This window comes from Gorilla gorilla, chromosome 14, assembly GCF_029281585.2.
Source record: "Gorilla gorilla gorilla isolate KB3781 chromosome 14, NHGRI_mGorGor1-v2.1_pri, whole genome shotgun sequence".
Taxonomy (NCBI): domain Eukaryota; kingdom Metazoa; phylum Chordata; class Mammalia; order Primates; family Hominidae; genus Gorilla; species Gorilla gorilla.
In genome coordinates this window covers 63,694,371-63,714,718 of record NC_073238.2, presented here as the reverse complement: position 1 = coordinate 63,714,718, position 20,348 = coordinate 63,694,371, and the positions used below count along the sequence as shown (strand labels likewise).

At 42.6% G+C, this 20,348-nt stretch overlaps 1 protein-coding gene across 4 annotated transcripts in view; it reads right to left on the bottom strand.

Moving 5' to 3' along the window:
• Positions 1-8,093: 8,093 nt before the first annotated feature.
• CDADC1 (cytidine and dCMP deaminase domain containing 1) overlaps positions 8,094-20,348 on the bottom strand; it is a 45,494-nt gene continuing 33,239 nt past the window's right edge. For 3 of the 4 annotated variants that reach the window (XM_004054512.5, XM_055359839.2, XM_019039751.4), the window contains 2 exons: positions 15,316-15,376; positions 8,094-9,897 (listed from right to left, as the gene is read on the bottom strand). In XM_004054512.5, the coding sequence (XP_004054560.3) occupies positions 9,824-9,897; positions 15,316-15,376 (135 nt within the window). In that variant the 3' untranslated portion in view covers positions 8,094-9,823. The remainder of the gene's footprint in view (positions 9,898-15,315; positions 15,377-20,348) is intronic. The other variant, XM_004054513.5, reaches the window with a different exon arrangement.

Sequence of the window (20,348 nt, the reverse complement as noted above, 5' to 3'; positions counted from 1 at the left end):
GTCCTTCTATGGCTCCCTATTGCTCCCCAGAAGTGTTCCTAAAGCCCTTCGTGGTCTCTGCCAACCCCCTACTCCTCCCTCTGCTTGCCCATGAATGCTACAACCATCTGCTGCTCCCCAGTGTGCTACACTCTCCTCTGTGCCCCCGCCCTGGAAACTCCAAACCCCAGAGAACCCAACAGTGCTCACATTTCCTAGTTTCACTTCTAAGCAGCACCTGCATCAATTTCTGGGACATGCAGCCCTCTAGTGGCTAAAACAAGTAACAGTCTTTACTGTGCTCCTGCTGGGCCCTTTCTATTCAACATTATCGATGACTTGGATGGGACACAAGTAACACATTGATCAAATGCCTGAGTGACCCTGGTCTCTGAGAGCGACGCCTAATTAGTGTCTGAAACAAAATTAGCAAGCGGTAGGACAAGCTGCAGTGTTGGGTGCAATCTGACCATGCCTAGATTTAATAAGGATAAATGTGAAGTCCCACACTAAGGTCTGCAAACAAAACTCCAGCTCTGCAGGTAGAAGCATGGGTGCCCAGACAGGGGGTTCTGGTGACCCTAATGCCCTGTTGGGCCGCATCGCTTCTCGCCTGGACTCCTGCAACACCTCTCTGGCGGGAGCCCTGGCCACTCTCCCCTACGCCAGTCTTTCTTCACGTGCTGGTGATCATTGCTGTGAATCAGGCCCCCGGGGGAGCCGTCTAGGGGCGTGCATACACAGCTGCACCTGGGAAGAGACGCAGGCTGGGAACAGTTGTCAGCACTTTGGTGGTCCTCGAGGTCCTGGGAAAGGATGGGGGCCCTGGAGAGGAAGCAAAGAGGTGAGAGGGCCCAGGAAGAGCCGTGGGAGGAGAGGAGAGAGATAAGGAACACAAGAACAGGTCGAGGCCGACAAGAGGTAAGCGTTATGAAGCCAAAAAAGGAGAGGTTCAGGACGAGTTGATGCTGCACACTGAAGGCCCAGGGCCCAAGCAGGGTTAGGCCACTAGGAGTTGGGGAGCACCTTCCCACGGGGAGGGGGAGCAGAAAGGCAGCAGTGGTTTGTGGAATAAACAGGAGGAGGATGTTGAGAAAGTTAGCACGGGCTTCCAAGTAATGAAGGGAAAGGAACCCCGTGGGGAAAGGGAAGCTTTTTGAAAGTTGGAGAAATGTATTGCTTAGCAACTGCAGCATAACCAGCCCCCTGAAACGCAATAACTTAAATAAAACCAATGTTTTCTTCCTAAGTCTGTGGGGTGGCTGGGAGTCACCTAATCTTGGCTGGGCTAGCTGGGGTGGCTCTGCTCCGGATGTTTGGTGATGGCAGAAACGCAAAGTGGAAACACACAGGCTTCTTGAGCCTAATGTCGAAACTCACACGAGGACATTTCCACCTTATTCTATTGAAAACAAAGTCAGGCAAGGGGAAACAAGTTCCACCTGCTGATGGAACTGGCAAAACATGTGAAAGGGAAGGGTGAAAAATTGGGGCCACTGATGCCTTCCACCACAGGAGACATGCGGAGTTGTAATGGGAAGAACGAAGACATCAGAGGGAGAGGCTGGACAAAACGAATTGCATATTGTGCCGGGCGAGGTGGCTCACGCCTGTAATTCCAGCACTCTGGGAGGCCGAGGTGGGCACACTGCTTGAGTTCAGGAGTTTGAGACCAACCTGGGCAACATGGCAAAACTCCATCTCTACAAAAAATACAAAAATTAGCGAGGTGTGGTGGTGTGCCCCTATAGTCCCAGCTACTCGGGAGGCTGAGTTGAGAGGATCACCTGAGCCCAAGAAGTCGAGGCTACAGTGAGTCGGGATCACACCACTGCACTCCAGCCTGGGCAATGGGAGTGACATTCTGTCTCAAAAAGAAAAGAAAAAAAAATGAAGTGCATATTGGGAAAATTATGAAAGGCATTGAATTTGGAGCAGATTCATGTTCTGACTCTGCCAATCGTTAGCAGTGTAGCCTTGGGTAAGTCGTTTAACCTGACTCCATTTCATTATCCGTACAGTGGAAATGCTAATCCCTGCTTCAAAGTGTAAACATTTAATGAGGTGAAGTAAAAAATGCTTCACTGTAAAATGCAAACCTAGCTACAATGACACAGTAAGTTTCCAGGAGAGGTGGGAGGCTGTCACAGGACAGCAGGAACACAATGGCTACTTTCAAGTACTCCAGGGCATTCCTGTAGGGGAGGAGACACAAAGAGGCCTGTGTTATAGACAAGGTCTGAGGGGGGTGATGGGGGAGGAGTTTACTCCATAAAAATAACAATGTGGCTTCAGGAGGTGGTGACTTCTTCATCGCTGGGGATGCTGGAGCAGAGCCCGGCTGATCTGTCCCTTTAGGGGAGTGTTGAAGAGGAGATGCAACTGCTGACCAGTGGTTGGATCGATCAGCTGTGCTCAAGCAAGGGCAGCCCACTATCCCAACATGTGGGGGGCCTTCTGTTGTTGTAGAAATTTCTGAGTGATTGAAATGGCATTTGGTGGATGTGTGCCAGGGCTGCTAAACCTCTGGCAGTGGTCATGCCAGTCCTAATCAATGGCAATGCCAATGGTGCTCTGTGCATAAACACTGGACTATGTGAATTCAGAGCTCCAATCTTGAGAGTCCAAATAAACGCATGATTTATTTTCAGCAAGTGTAACCAGCAAGCCCCCACTTTCTTGCCAACGCCTCACTGTGATAATGGAAAAAGTATGTGACTTCAGAAAAGTCTTAGCTATGATTAAACAAGCAAAGTCACAACAGCAAAATGGTGTAATCCATTTAAATAGTAAGGCTATACGCAGAGGGTATTAAAGTCACAAATACACATGACCATTATGTAAATGGCTATTATAAGACTGTCAGAAGCATAAATCATTGATTATTCTCCCAGTTATATAACGAGAGCCAACTACTCTGCTTGGAGACATCACAAATAAACAGTACACATTTAATGAACTCGTTTGCTTGCTACTTAGGACCAAAAAAGGGGTCTCTGGAGATCTCCGTTTTCTTCAAAAACACTGACCAGGCAGTTTGAACAAATACCTTCCTTTTTTACATCAGCATTCACATTTTCTTGATTTGGGGGCTTGGATCATAGTAGGAGATTCAGTAAATATTTGCTGTTGTTGCTGCTGCTGTTGTTTTTCTCACTGATGCATTTTTACAAGAAATGCATGTGGCCCTTTTCTCATTGAGGCATTTTTACAAGAAATGGATGTCACCCTGTCCTCCCTCTCACCTTATGCAGAACCTGTGTCATCAAAAGGCAGGGGGAGTGGCTGGCTGCAGAAGGGCTAGAAAGCGGTTCACCCTTCCTGCAGGTGTCTTCTTAAAAGGAATTCTCAGAATTGCCTGCAGGGTCCCTGATGGCATCTGATTCTGGCCCATCCCCAGGGAACAGGGTGGCAGGAAGCACCAAGGTTTATCACTTTGGCATCAACCTCAGCCAAGAAAGGTGAAACCTCCCTGGCCCATATTCATCTTAAAATGTGAGCCTTCCATTCATCAATGAGGGGATGGTCTGGGCATTATTAGACTAGCTATCATGGTGGCTTTCCCTAGCATGTTGAAGATGAATCTTTAAACTTTCAGGAATACCCATGTTTGTGCAGCAATACAGTTACCCAGAACCTCTCAGACTTGCCAAGTAAAATCTGGGTTTGTGGATTTGGACAACTGCAACTTCTTAGGAAACATCATGAGGGCTTCAATTTGAAGGTTCTCAGAACCGTGTGTAGTGACTGTTAGCATTGCCGTAAGTGTGAGGGAGGTGAAAAGTTCCATGAGGAGTAATGCTCTTGGGGACAGAACTCTGCTCAGGGGCCAGGACATGGGGCTCAATTCCCAGTGGCATTCCCTTCAGTGATCTGCTCTGTCCCTGCAGTGAACGTTACTTTTGTGGTCCCCTGTGAACTATACCTCCTGGCTTCATGTCCTGTGCAGGCCCCTCCACATGGACTCTGGGTGTGGCCACGAAACTGGCCTTGGCCAGTGATCCATGAGCCAGCATGATGCAAGGGGGACACGCTGGGCCCATCCTTGTGGAGCATTCACTTTCAGAGCCCTTGCCACCTCATAGAGGTCTGGCCACCCTGCTGGAGAGCCCTGGCCAGCTGCCAGCTGTTTCAGCCATCCAAGCTGAGGCGCCAGAAACCTGAAAGAAGCCCCTTGGATGGTCCAGCCTCACTGTCCCTGTGCCGGCTGGGCCCCCCTCTCAACTGACACCAGTGGCACACAACCGTCAGTGACCCCAGCCGGTGCCACAGGGAGTAGAGCTGTTCTGCTGAATCTTGCCCAAATTCCTGGCTCACAGAATCATGCAAAATAAAATAGTGGCATGGGCCACTAAGTTTTAGGGGGTAGTCTGTCATGCAGCAATAGATAGCTGTGGAGTGAATGGATAACTGTTGCCCTCTGTGGAATTTGTGCTTTTTCTGCAAAATAGAACACTTTCCAACAATACCGCAACCAGCATAGAAGTTCTTCATCAGATTACACTAAAGCGTGTTCAGCTCAGCAGAAACTGTGTCCTTTCACAAGGCCACCTCTGCATCAAAGAGAACCAGGAATGGTAAAATTCCTGGTCAACAGAAACACTCATATCTGAGAGTAAAGTACTATATGCATTTTTTTTTCTATTTGAAACAGTGTCTCACTCTGTCACCCAGGCTGGAGTGCAGTGGTGCAAGCATAGCTCACTGCAGCCTTGAACTCCTAGGCTCAAGTGATTCTCCCACTTCAGCCTCTCTAGCAGCTTGGGACTACAGGTGTGCACCACCACAACTGGCTAATTTTTTAGTTTCTTTTTGGAGAGACAGGGTCTTGCTATGTTTCCCAGGCTGGTCTTGAACTCCTGGCTTCAAGTGATCCTCCTGCCTTGGCCTCTCAAACACTATAAAATCTTAATTACATCAATAGAAGGAATTTCTGGTTACTAAAAATAATACATTTAATGCTTGGTACAGTTTCTCTAAATTCCCCTGCTCTTTATTAAAGCTTATCACATCTATACTTATTTACATACATTTTTTTCCACCCTGACAAGTCACAGAATCTTGAGGTTAAGGGTCATGGTCCAATTTTTTTTTTTTTTTTTTTTTTTTTTGAGATAGTCTTGCTCTTTTGCCCAGGCTGAAGTGCAGTGACACGATATTGGCTCACTGCAACCTCTGCCTCCTGGATTCAAGTGATTCTCATGCCTCAGCCTGCCGAGTAGCTGGGATTACAGGCCCACGCCACCATGCCTGGCTAGTTTCTTTCTCTTTTTTTTTTTTTTTTTTTTTGTATTTTTAGTAGAGACAGAGTTTTACCATGTTGGCCAGGCTGGTGTCAAACCCCTGACCTCATGATCCACCTGCCTCAGCCTCCCAAAGTGCTGGGATTACTGGTGTGCGCCACCGTGCCCAGCCCTATTTGCATGTTTAATATGATTGTTCTCTCCTTCCAGAGGTTTCCAAAAGATTCCCTGCTTAAGCGTGTAGGATATCTTTAAAAAAACCCAAACCAGTAGAACTTTCTGGGTCCACTAAGTGCAGTCCATGGTGCCATTATAATTATAATAGTACCAGATCTCTGTGAAGTGGAAGAACTGAAAAAACATGTGCCTGTATTTGTTGGGAGGCCAGTTCTTTTCTGTGTACCTTTCATTCATTTTCATGAATACTTGATGTATGTCCATCTCCCCAACTAGACGATAAGCTCCACGAGGGCAGGGTTTGTGTCTGGTTTTCCTCACCACTGTAACTGCACTCCTCACAGTGCCTGGCTCATGGTAAGCTAAGCCCTGGCAAATATTTGTTAATGAATTGTAGCATGTTCAAAAATAAACAACCTGGAGAACCTCTGCTGGTTATCACCATGGGTGAAACAAAGTTGGTCAGGAGTTAGGATCTGCCACACAGAAGCCTCCCGGCTCACGAGCTTCCGTTTCTTGCAACTCAACAGCATCATACACCACAGTATTTCAGACTTCTCGCTTAGCTCTTGTTTTTGTTTTTTTCTAACATTGTGAATGTGCGCACACACTACACAAGCTACTTCAAGCTGTTCAAGCCACCCCCAGCCCCTCATGCACATTAGGCAGAGCCAGGCTGTTTCCATTCACTCCACAGGAAGTGAACTCCCCCCAGCCTCCTCCCTCCACCTTTTGTCCTTGGGATACATCCCGGGCCCGGGCCTCTCTGGGTATGGGTGTCAGCACTGGGATGAACTGTGGTTTCTTTCTCATTCATCCTGGCCTGGACCCCAATTTCTGAGAATCATGGGGTGGTGGGAAGTATTCCAGGAAAGTTCTGGCTCATGTCCTTCTGGAAAGACATGTGCTTTCCCTAACAAATCACTTTGTGCTACACTCACCAAAGGAGCTCCTGTCCCAAGATGGGCTCACTTCTTTCTCCTTCCCAAGTGTTACATGGGTTTAGATATAGACATTCAGGGGCAATAAGCTCATTTATGTATCATAGTGTCACTAAAGATAGAGTTCATGTTTATAGAGTGTTGGTACCATTCATTGACCCAGAAATAAAGCTAACTTGTCCAGGCGCGGTGGCTCATGCCTGTAATCACAGCACTTTGGGAGGCAGAGGCAGGAGGATTGCTTGAGGCCAGGAGTTCAAGACCAGCCTGGACAACATAGCAAGACCCCTGTCTCTACAAAAAATAAATAAAAAATAAACTAGCCAGGCGTGGTGGCACGTGCCTGTAGTCCCAGCTACTTGGGAGGCTGAGGTGGGGAGGACCGCTTGAGCACAGAAAACAGTCAAGGCTGCAGTGAGCTATGAAGGCACCACTGCATTCCAGCCTGGGCAACAGAGAGAGACCCTGTCTTGAAAAAGAAAAAAGGAAAGAAAAAGCTTCAGCAGCAATACAATTAAAATACACACACCTGCGTATGTTCTGCATGACTGGGATGAAGGAAGCCAGGCAAATGCTTACACTTAGCTCCCCTCACAGTAGCATATTCTGTGGCCACTTAGGCAGTAAACAAATGGCAGAGCTTTTTTTTTTTTTTTTTGCAAATTATGAACTTACCATCATCCTCCCATTCTTTGAAATTTAGAAAGACATTGTATTTTTTGTTTAAGTGTAAGTTCTGATTTCTCAGGCTAAGGGATGAAGACTGGGAATTTATAGATCTGGGTCAAAAGTGCCCCACAGAGCTTCTCCAAACCCAGGCGGGCTCCTGGGGTGGCTCAGCAGTCTGTCTCCATCACTTTTTCCCATAAATTTGTCTCATTCCCACTGTTTGCCTGGCAAACCCCTGGATCCCCTCAGGCCCCACCTCATCACCTCTGCCTCTACAGGGTCCTTTCCATGACTCCCAGAGCGCTGGTAAATCCTTGTGTGCCCCCACTGTTCCTACAGTTACATCCACAATGGCAGTTCTCAGCCTTAAAGGTCACCAGAATCACCCGCAAGGTCGTGAAACCCCAGCTTGCTGGGCCCATCCTGAGAGGTTCTAATTCAGTAAGCCTAGGGAGCACCCTAAGAATATGCACTTCTAACAAATAGTCTGCTGGTCCAGAGACATTTTTTTCTTTTCTTTTCTTTTAGACTAAGTCTCGCTCTGTTGTCCAGGCTGGAGTGCAGTGGCATGATCTCAGCTCAGTGCAACCTCTGCCTCCTGGGTTCATGTGATTCTCCTGCTTCAGTCTCCCAAATAGCTGGGATTACAGGCATGCAATACCATGCCTAGCTTTTTTTTTTTTTTTTTTTGTATTTTTAGTAGAGACGGGGTTTTACCATGTTGGCCAGGCTGGTCTTGAACTCCTGACCTCAAGTGATCTACCCCACTCAGCCTCCCAAAGTGCTGGGATTACAGGTGTGAGCCACGGCACCTGGCCTGAGAATCATTTTTCTTAATTACTTGATTCCATGCTTGTATCTTCCACTTGACTGTGAGTGTCTTAAGATCAGGACGCATTTGTCACACATCTCATCCCTGCAGTCTAGCAGTGTTTAGCAGTCATTCAATCAATCAACAAATATTTATGGAATGCCTACTGTGTGCCAGGTACTGTTCTAGACACTGGGGTTCAGCAGTTAAAAAGTACACACACACACACACACCTCCCTGCCCTCATAGACTTCACCTTCTGAGGCTACACAGTAAACCATCAATGATTATTTATTGAAATCTGACCAGTTGTACAGAAGGAAAAAAATGGCATTATCATGCCTCTGTTAATAGTACTGTGGAAATGCCTATTTTTCCCTTTCTAATCACAGTTTTTCCCACTTGTATGCTTCTTCCTCTGATATCCCATCCCAACACCCAACAGGCAAATCCACAGACCTGGCAGTATGCCAGGATTTTGGGTCTGACAAAATATTTACTGATTGATTTGTAAAATGTTTGGTGTACATGACATGTTAGTTAGAAACAACAAATCTAAGAGCTGAAGCATGAGAGTTAATATAATAAAGCAATTTGGGAGGTAAGCAATCTCAGTGTTTTTATACTGATAAGAATATCTTAACTCACGGTTTTCAAACTAGCCTTAGTTACCTCTAAGTGTACATCACCTCCTCTCCTGTCCTATCCCATGCCCTCCCCATCTGTGTAGTGTTTATGGCAGTTCTTGGCTGCCTTGTATGATGACGCTGAACTCCCCATGGTCCTACACAGGCTGCAGTCACAAACCTGGCATGGAGCCAATGTTTGGATGGTCATGCGTGTAATTCTGAGAAACTGGTAGGAAGCCCAGTGAGGCCGTGTGATGTGGTGGAAAGGCAGGGAACAAAAGCAGAGGCAAACCTGACCACCGCAGATCCAGGGAGACATTTCTCATGAAGCACCCCAGGCCACCCCTCTCTAACCTAGGAGAGAACAGAAAATGTACCTTCATTTCTGGAATAATTTTCTGAATGTTTCTCAGCAAATAAAAATGTGAGAAATCACAGACAGCAATCTGGAATAGCTGAAATGACCATACTTTCAAGACTTTCAGTATTTATTCTTGAGGTTGGCAAATGTTTTTAAAAGGCTCTTCCTTTTGAAGATCAAAGCCATGAGACAACCTATGTTAATTATACAGAAGGGAAGACTATATGGGGGAGCAGCATTTATTAATGGAATTCTAGGAAAGCTAGTTTCAATATTCCAGACTCAAATCTTTCTTCTCTGTTAACATCATAACCAAATTTGAGGTTCACTGTTAGTGATTTCAAGAGTCAGTGATATCAAGCAGCGACACTGTCTCAGAATAACACTCTCTTCCTATTGCTACCCAAAGTCTGTGATAAACAGGACCACAGAATTAACATTTACAAAATATACTTTAAAAATGGAGACCAAGTCCACTAACTTTATTTTTATGAGTCAATTCTAATTAAGTAAATTCTGATTACTAGAAAGCTTTGGGTATAAATGTGACCTTTTGGTTTGCTATACACTGACTCTTAAAAGATGACACTTATTTCCCTGGAGCAGTTTACTAACTGTCACTCTTGTAATTCAAAAGAATTAATATTTCTCAAAAGGTGTGCGATTCCCTGCAGAGGCATGACCTCTTGTGAAGCAGACCCTTTCAAACTGGCTAATATAAAGTCAAGATAAATAGAAATCAGTCCATGTTGGTGATTACATTGGTTTAAGTTATTGCTCCCTCATTTCGTGTAATAAAATAACACACTACTACATTATGCAAAACCCACACATAAATCTAAAAGACAAATATTCTTATTAACACCATTTGTATCCTAGAAATAAATTAGCTTCCTTAAAAAATCTTTTCAATTATTCACAAAATCCATCCTTATTTTCTGAATGAACAAGGCTGAATTTTAGAAGTGCAATGAAAAGTTCTTGAGGTTCCCCTGCAGTGTAGACAGGCCTTCTTAGTGGATTCCGAGGCGCAGCTTCTTGTCCTGGTGCTGCTCTTCCTTCTGTGGGACAGGTCTCAACACACCATCTAGCATTGAGAATAATGCTAGGTCAGGACAGCTTCATTTCAAACCCATGGGCACTTGTTTCAGCCTTACACGTTGTATGAGCAAAACAATGCTTAAGTTAAAGGAACTTTCACTTTATTTTATCTTTAAATTCTCAATTGTAGAGAATCCAATCTAGATAACTTACTCTCAGGCAATACAGAATCTGGCTTTTAAAAACTGGATTCACATTGGCCGGGTGCAATGGCTCACGTCTGTAATTTTAACACTTTTGGAGGCTGAGGAGGGAGGATAACTTGATCCCAAGAGTTCAAGACCAGCTTGGGCAGCATAGGGAGACCCCATCTCTACAAAAAAAAAATTTTTTTTTAAACAGGTGTTGTGGTGCACACCTGTAATCCCAGCTACTCAGGAGCCTGAGGTGGGAGGACTGTTTGAGCCCAGAGAGGCCAAGTCTGCAGTGAGCCATGACTGTGCCACTGCATTCCAGCCTGGGTGACACAGCGAGACCCTGTCTCAAAAAAAAAAAAAAAAAAAAAAAAAAAAAACCAAAAACTGAATTCACTCAACAGTGTACGGCAAGTAATTCACAAAACTTTTTGTTTTATGTTTTTGGTGGGGGGAAGTCCTATTACTAGACTGGAGGAAACAAAATGTACCTCCTAAGGGAGAAGGGGACTGTGTGTGGGGTAGGGAGAATCTGGGGACTGGAAGGAAGACGGACTTATCTGACTAGGCAGGCTGGGAAAAGAGTATGGCTTCAACCTCTTCCTGGCTTTTGTGTTTAATAGCTTTATTTGTACAATAAATGATACATGTTTAAAGTATACAATAAACTAAACATATTTAAAGTGTATAGCTTGATGAATTTTTTTAATTTACTTTTTAATTTGTAATATTTGTAGAGATGGGGTTCTCAGTCTGTTACCCAAACTGGTCTTGAACTCTTGGCCTCAAGCAATCCTCCCACCTCAGCCTCCCAAAATGATGGGATCACAGGAAGGAGCCATTTTGCTTAGTCCAGTTTCATGATTTCTGACATAAGTACACATTCATGAAACTATCCCCACAGTCAAGACAATGAACATATCTATCACCTGCAAAAGCTTCTTTCTGCCCCTTTCTTCCCATCTTTTGAGGGATTTCCTGCCCTGAGCCTGTATGTTCTGCCCTGCTGTTTCCTTGTCCTAAGGACACCTGGGCCAGGGCTCAGACTTGCCTTCCAGAGGTAGATCTGGAAAGCCACCCCTCTCTCTTTCTCATTCTCATCGTATCATGTAATATTTGAAACATTCTCTCTCTCTATATATAATGTATTATGTAATATATAATAATATATACATAATACAGATAGGAGTTCTAAAGCCTAACAATGAAGTGAACACTCATGAACTTACTGCCCCAAAAGAGTTACAGTTTGTTTAAAACTGAATAAAACTACACTATGTGTGTTGGGGGGAGATGGAAAAAAAACAAAACATACTGCCGAATCCAACAACTAGAACATTACCAATTCCCGTGCGCTCCCTCTCTCGTCCCATCCCCTTTCACCCCACTCAGAGGCAACTCCTATCTTGATTTTCGTGTTTATCAATCGATTGCTTCTTAACAATAACTTTACTGTATATACTATATATTAAAGTATATTTTATTTATTTATTTATATATTTTTTGAGACAGGGTCTGTCTCAGTCTGTTACCCAGGCTGGAGTGCAGTGGTGTGATCTCAGCTCACTGCATCCTCAACCTCCCGGGCTCAGGTGATCCTCCTATGTCAGCCTCTGCGGTAGCTGGGACTACAGGCACAGGCCACCATGCCAAACTAATTTTTTGTATCTTTTGTAGAGATGGAGTTTTGCTGTGATGCCCAGGCTGGTCTTGAACTCCTGGGCTCAAGCAATTGGCCCGCTTCAGTCTCCCAATATGCTGGGATTATAGGTGTGAGCACCACGCCTGGCCTACCACATTTAACCAATATACGGTATGTCTTTTTGAACTTTATACAGAAATGGTATCATAATTCTGTAGTTTGCTTTGTTAAATTCAACAGTTATATTTCTAAGATTCATCCATGTTGAAGAATGTAGCTCTAGTTCATTTGTTTTCACTGCTATATAGTAGTCCATTGTGGGAATACACCATAATATTTTTATCTAACCACCCAAAACAAACATTTGTGTTATTTCCAGTTTTTGCTTTTAAAAACAATATAGCAACAAATTCTTTGTCTCTCTGACTCTTATACAATATGCAAGAGTTTCTCTAGGGCATACACTTATAAAAAATGCTATTTCAGGCCAGGCATCGTGGCTTATGCCGGTAATCCCAGCACTTTCGGAGGCCAAGGCAGGCAGATCACCTGAGGTCCAGAGTTCGAGACTAGCCTAGCCAACGTGGTGAAACCTCATCTCTACTAAAAGTACAAAATTAGCTGGGCATGGTGGTGCATGCCTATAATCCCAGATACTTGGGAGGCTGAGGCAGGAGAATCTCTTGAACCTGGGAGGTGGACGTTGCAGTGAGCCGGGATCACGCCACTGCACTTCAGACTGGGCGACAGAGTAAGACTCCATCATAAAAAAAAAAAAAAAAAAAGCAAAAAAAAGCTACTTCCGTGCAATGTTAATTTGCATTTCTCTGACTACTAATAAGTTTAATCATCTTTTCATGTGTTGATTGGGTGAACTAAGTTCAGTTCACTCACCTTGCAGCAGACCCAGACCTGCTCTCAGATCCCAGCTTATATGGACATTTGTCCCCAGGATAGCTCTGGCTATTGTGTTCGCTTACTATTGCTCCTCAGATTCTAGCAAAATGCCTTATCTCTATTTTGTTCTTAGGAGAATATTTCTCTTATTTTCTTGAAAGCCCCATGACTCTTTAAAAAGAATGCTTGTTATGGGTTACCTGGGTTCCATTTGTATGGAGTGGAAGGGCACTTGAGAGTTGTCAGTCACACTGCCTGCCTTCCTTCTCTGTTTGTCCCTGCTACTGGCACTGAGAGAGTATCCAGCAGCAAGTCCCCCTCTGAGTTAGACAGACTGATTTACCCAAAGGTCAAGCCCCAGTCTAACAACAAAGCTGGTGTTGTAACTTTCATCTGTTGATTCTGGTGTCTATTTCTCAACTGAATCAAAAATTGGAAAGGAATTACATACTGTATGATTCCATTTATATGAAATGGCCAGAATAGACTAATCCATAAAAACTGAAAGAGTGGTTGCCTAGGGCTAGGGGGAGTGAAGAATGGGGAGTGACTGCAAATGGGCATGAGACTTCTTTCTCAGATAATGAAAATGTTCTGAAATTATGTTGTAGTGATGCCTGTACAACTTCGTGAATCTACTAAAGTGCAAATTTGTGATAGATTAATTACATATCAGTAAAACTATCATATAGTTAAAAAGGAAATGGGGTTTTGCTTACTGAGATAAAACACTTGTTCAAAAATGCATAAACATAAACTTAACTGTTCAGTTGAACTGTCACAAAGCAAACATATGTAACCATCATCTGGGTCAATAAATAAAACATTGCCAGCAAACCAGAAGCCTTCCTTTTGTCCCCTCCTTCCAATCTTGGGGCTTTAACCATAGCATGTCTTCCTTTTCCTTAGTAATCTAGGAATAGTAAATCCTAGATACAAGCCCTTTGTTGATTATAAGTGGCAAGTATCTTCTCATATTCCATGGCTTGCCTTTGCACTCTTGTAGTGATATCTTTTTTTTTTTTTTTTTTAAGGCAAAGTCTCACTCTGTTGCCAAGGTTGGAGTAGAGTGGTACAAGCATGGATCACTGCAGCCTCAACCTCTTCATGCTCAAGAGATCCTTCCACCTCAGCCTCCTGAGTAGCTGGGACCACAGGCATGTGCCATCACAATTGGGTAATTTTTGTATTTTTTGTAGAGAGAGGGTTTTGCCATGTTGCCTAGCCTGGTTTCGAACTCCTGGGCTCAAGCAGTTCACCCACCTCAGCCTTCCAAAGCGCTGGGATTACAGGCGTGAGCCACTGCACCTGGCCTAGTAATATATTTTAATGAACAGATAGTCTTCATTGTAGCATAGATAAATTAACCTTTTTATGATTCGTGCTTTTTGTATCGTTTCCCTAACATAGGAAATTATTCATTGGCCCCTTCAAACGCTGTCATTGAGTATACATTATTTAATCAGATGTATAGATAGACAGAGAGACAGACAGATGATAGATAGATAGATAGATAGATAGATAGATAGATAGATAGATAGATATGGCCTTTTTTGCTGATAAATTTTTAAAAAGAAAGATGCAGTGGATATGTGCTTTTTTCCAAATTGCAAACAATACATTTTCTATTTGAATCAAATAAAGCTAATTCAGAACACTGAAAATCAATATATTCACAGATAAATTATTCTAAGACCTTTATATTTCTTGATTTTTCAAGGTTAAAAAATTGTTATTATCAAGAAAACTTACAGAAAACTTCCATTTACTTCAAATCCAAATAATTCGATAATATAGTTACTGTTTTATTTTTATTTTTAGAGACAGAGTTTTGCCCTGTCGCCCAGGCTGAAGTGCAGTGGCGCTATCTCGGCTCACTGCAACCTCCACCTCCTGGATTCAAGTGATTCTCCTGCCTCAAACTCCCAAGTAGCTGGGATTACAGGCATGTGCCATGATACCTGGCTATTTTTTGTATTTTTAGTGGAGACGAGGTTTCACCATGTTGGCCAAGCTGATCTCGAACTCCTGATTTCAAGTAATCCCCCTGCCTTGGCCTCCCAAAGTGCTGGGATTATAGGCGTGAGCGACCACGCCTGGCCTATAGTCACTATTTTAGAATAATATTATATAGCACTCATATCTAAAATTATGTGCCTAAAGAATTGTAAGACTTCTCAAAGATTATATTACATTCAAAATATCTGTAGTAGTATACGAATAATAAAGCTTTAAAGACTAGTAATTCATTATGGTAGCTGTGATGATTCTTAGTTAATCAGATTATTCAGGTTACCAGAACATTTCCAATCTGGGCAAATGTGGCTTTACTCTAGAAGAATGTATATATCCTCATCATTTGGTCCCAATCCATCTGTACTAATTATACATATTTTTCCTTTCTCACCCCCCAATAAGCTTTTGTTTTGTTATAGAAGAGCATTGCTGTTTACTGTTTCATATGCATTTAATTTATAAAGTCAATTTGTGCATAATTATTTGTATTAACCTGTAGATTCTATAGGAGTAATTATTAATCGGCACTTTCCATAGCACCTAGCATATGTTAGACCCACAAATATTTATGAACAAATTGAATGGCAAAAATCTAACCTTCAAAAATAATATGCTCCATCTATTAACACAACAATTTTCATCACCTGATCATTAAAATTCACTGTATATCCTTTCTCCTCAGCAATAAAGTTCACCTCAATACATAAATACTTACTTTCTCTCCTTTCAGGCTCATTTTGTTCAAGACCATAAGCTCCTGATGGATTCAGCTGCCACTGTAAGAGTGCACAAACATTTTACTTGTTTAAAAAGGATTTAATACATAGCATTCCAGCACATTGATTTTAAATATCAAAACAACTTCTTAAAAATGGAAGAAAAATGGCTTGGCATAGTGGGTCACACCTGTAATCCCAGCACTTTGGGAGGCCAAGGTAGGTGGATTACCTGAGTTAAGGAGTTTGAGACCAACCTGGCCAACATGGTGAAACTCCGTCTTTAATAAAAATACAAAAATTAGCTGGGCGTGGTGGCACGCACCTGTAGTCCTAGCTACTTGGGAGGCTGAGGTAAGAGAATTGCTTGAACCTGGGAGGTGGAGGTTGCAGTGAGCTGAGATGGTGCCACTGCACTTCAGCCTGGGTGACAGAGCAAGCCTCCATCTTGAAAAAAAAAAAAATTAAAAAAATAGAAGAAAAAGGAGTTAGCATGTTCAAATTAACAAAGCCCTAATAACGCCACACTGAGTGATCCTGAATGATATAACTTCTGGGATCCGAATCAATACTCTTAGAGAAGTTGAAGATTCTTTACATTCATTTTAATTGGAAGTAAGTGGAAGACCAGAGGATTGGAGTGACTTGTCTCAGGTTACACCCTAACTACAGGAGGCAATAGAATTAGAACCCATGCCCAGTACTATGGAATTAACATCGCATTGTATTCTATCTCCAGGTCCTAGAGAATCTTATAATAGCTAGAAAAGGCCTAGGTATTAAAGAATGAAAATATGACCAAGATAGGCCATGCACAGTGGCTCACGCCTGTAATCCCAGCACTTTGGGAGGCTGAGGCGGGTGGATCATGAGGTCAGATAGAGACCATCCTGGCTAACAAGGTGAAACCCCGTCTCTACTAAAAATACAAAAAATTAGCTGGGCGTGGTGTCCGGTGCCTGTAGTCCCAGCTACTCGAGAGGCTGAGGCAGGAGAATGGCGAGAACCCGGGAGGTGGAGCTTGCAGTGAGCCGAGATCGTGCCACTGCACTCCAGCCTGGAAGACAGAGCGAGACTCCATCTCACCAAAAAAAAAAAAAAAAAAGAGAGAAAATATGACCAAGATTACCTTGCCTTTTAATGTTGTTATATCATAAACTATTACCTGCATCATATCATTTTATATCATATCATATATCTCCTCTGATTACTGTATTTCATCTCAACCATTCAGGAATAAATAGGGAAGCCTGAAGATTCTCAGATATTACATAGAATATTGGGGCAGCAGAAAATAAAAATGGAGAGTAATTGGTATCTTATAGCACAGCCCTTCTTTTCTCAGCTGGCTAGAATCTCTATCAGAATCACTAATGACTTAACCAAAAGGCCCTGCTAGGGCACCATCTCAGGACACACAAATATGGATTACCCGGGAGCCTCTTCCATAAGCATCAGTTCACTCATCAGATTAACTAGTTAACATCATGAGCCTTGAGGGGGGATGAGATACAGGACAAACATTTTACCATGTATTAAAAGTCCCTGGAAAGGGAGGCCATCTAGAAATGGTTGGTCACTTAAACGAATGGGATGGTTTAGGCTAGCACCAAGAAAGAGAGAAGACTTAGAAAGGGTAGGAAGCTACATGAGAAATTACCAAAAAAATGTTTAAAATGAGGCATTTTTTGAAAGACGTCAAACCACTAAAACCTATTAATTTGGGCAGACAAAGTAAAAACAAGTAATCCTGAATTTATGTTTAAGGACATTCATAAAAAGGCTTCTTATAACTGTAAAAACTTAGAAACAATCCAGGTGTCCAACAACATGGGAATGGTTAAATAAGTTAGGCCTATGGGTTGGAATATTGTGTTAAATTATTTAAAATATTTTTTAAAGAACTTTTAGTGACAGAAAATACAGCAACATGTTAATTGTGGTATCTATGAGTTGTGAGATAATACACGTTCTTTTTTATTTTCCTAGTCTTCTACAATGAGCATATACTACTTTCATAATAAAAATAAGTAATATAACCTAATAGAGAAAAATCCACACATATTAAAGAGAAAACAAAGAACTGAGTATGTGGACATGGATATAGATTGATAAAATCTATTCTTGAAAACAGTGTTGCCCAGTCCTAGCCTGGTTTGTGACAACACCACAGAATAGAACTACTTATCTCAAGGTCTATGGTAACTTATCAAAAAGGAAAGCAAAAATCTTTCAAAGTTAGTTTCAATTTGCTGTAATCTTACAAACAAATACCAAATTTATTGACACACACTATTTTTGATAATCTTGGTACTGAAATTCAGATTTAGAACAAATTCCAGTTCATGTTAATTGCTTGCATTTACAAAACTAGGTATCTAGCTAACCATCTACATAATATTTGCAGCCAGGCCAGATGAGAAGGATGAGAAGATGGACAGCTCATCTTCATTGGAGGTAGAACAGAGAACAACCATGAACAGCCTTTGGAACATGTGCCTGAGTGAGGGTACTTCCGGGAGGGTCTGGCCCAACTGGGTGCTTCCTTTCCCATCTCTGCCCCTGAAGATCCCCTTAGTCTTCCTGCCTCCTTCTGCTTCTCTTGCCCTATCTTAAGTTCTTCTGATCTCTTCATTCTCTTTACAATTGAAAAGCTATTAAAATCTACCAGTAAGCAAGATATTTCAGAATTCTCCATAACCCATCACTCATAGTCCTTAATCTTTATGATTAAGCCACTTAATCTTTATGAGGAGAACTTGAAAAACCTATTTATTCACACTCTTCAGGAGGAATGAAGAGACAGAAAACAAAAACACGGAAGTAGAGATTTCTCTGACTAGTTGGATATAAGCTTTTATTGAGTTTTACAAAAAAGGTATCTTTCCCATCTCTGCCTTCTTTCAGTGCCATGTCAACACCCCTCTCATTTAAAAATGTGATAAACTTTAAATAAGACAATTAGAAAAAAATGACAATATTACAAATGGTAAAAACTTATGATACTTCATATACACATGACAGACACTGGATAGTATGTTTCTATATTTAAAATTATATACATATATAATTATATGTCATATGTCCAAGTTAATCATATATATGTATGTTCCAGGTACCCTGGACTCAAACTGATGTATATGGCAGGAATGTAAAGCTGAAATTTATAAACGGTTCTTTTATATCATTTTTCTTCCCACTGCAAATTCTAGTAGTTAAATGTTACATTAACTCATTCAATGCCAGGATTAAATCATTGGATGTCATAGAAACAATGTATGATTCTGGACAGGATCCTTTTGCTATATAAAAGCAGTCCCCAATCTTTGTGGCACCAGGGACCAGGTACCGGTTTCATGGAAGTTTTTCCACAGACCAGATGGTGAGGAGCGGGGGATCATCAGGCTTTAGATTCTCATAAGGAGTGCACAACCTAGATCCCTTGCATGGGCAGTTCACAATAGGGTTCACACTCACATGAGAATCTAATGCCGCTGCTGATCTGACTGGAGGCAGAGCTTAAGCAGTAATGTGAGCAATGGGGAGTAAATACAGAAGAAGCTTCTTAACTGGTACCCAGGGGTTGGGGAACCCTGCTATATAAGACATTTCTTGGGCAGCTAATGAACCTTGACTGGAATCTGTGGATTAGTGGCAGTAATGTATCAATGTTAATTTCCTGATTTTTATGGTTGTACTGTAATTATGTGGTTATTTCTCATTTGAGGAAATAAAGGGTGAGCTGGTATCATGTCAACAACTTCTGGGAAAAAATTTCTTTGTAGTGTTTTTATAACTTTTCTGTATGCTTAAGGTTTTTTCCAAATAAAAAGTTTTTTTGAAAACCAAAATAGGTTGAGAACAGTGGCTCATGCTTGTCCCAGCACTTTGGGAGGCTGAGGCAGGCAGATCGCTTGAGCCCAGGAGACAGAGATTGCCAAGATGGCGCCACTGCACTCCAGCCTGGGTGAGATAGTGAGACCCTGTCTCAAAACAAAAACAAAAACAAAAGCCAAAAAAAAAAAAAAAAAAAAAAAAAACCCCACAAAACCCAGAACCCAAATAGTGAAGAGGTATAAAGACTTAAAAGTTCTTGAGTTTTCCATGAACTACCTCAGTACATTTTTGGAGCTATCAAATAAGAAATTCTTTTTTTCTCGGGCCAGTCGTGGTGGCTCATGCCTGTAATCCCAGCACTTTGGGTGGCCGAGGCCGGTGTATCACCTGAGGTCAGAAGTTCAAGAGCAGCCTGGCCAACATGGTGAAACCCCGTCTCTATTAAAAATACAAAAGATTAGCTGGGCATGGTGGCGTGCGCCTGTAATCCCAGATACTGGGGGGTGGGGGGAGGGGGGCGGGGGTAGCAAGGCAGGAGAATCGCTGGAACCCGGGAGGCTGAGTTTGCAGTGAGCCGAGATCACGCCATTGCACTCCAGCCTGGGCAATGAGTGAAACTCCATCTCAAAATAAATATATAAATAAATAAACAAATATTCTTGTTTTCCTGATTTTTCTCATGAGAAATGTGTGTGTTTGTGTGTGTGCGTGTGTGTGCACCTCCCTTTGTTTGGGGGTGGGGGTGACCTTTAAACTATTGCAGGGGATCCCAAACCTTTGGCAGCAACCAGTACTGGTCCGTGGCCTGTTAGGAACTGGGCCGCACGGCAGCAAGTGAGTGCAGGCGAGCGAGCATTACCGCCTGAGCTCCACCTCTTGTCAGATGAGCGGTGGAATTAGATTCTCATAGGAGCAGAACCCTACTGTGAACTGCACACCTGAGGGATCTAGGCTGCGTGCTCCTTATGAGAATCTATTGCCTGATGATCTGAGGTGGAATAGTTTCATCCCAAAACCATCACCCCATCTGTGGAAAAATTGTCTTCCACAAAACCGGTCACTGGTGCCGAAAAGGGTGCGGACTGCTGAAGTATTTTCACCTCTATCCACCTCTCTAAGCCAGAAAGGAGAGGGAAGAGATGGGTCAGAGATTTTTCTTTTATCAGCCACCAGATGGCACCAAAAGATCCACTGG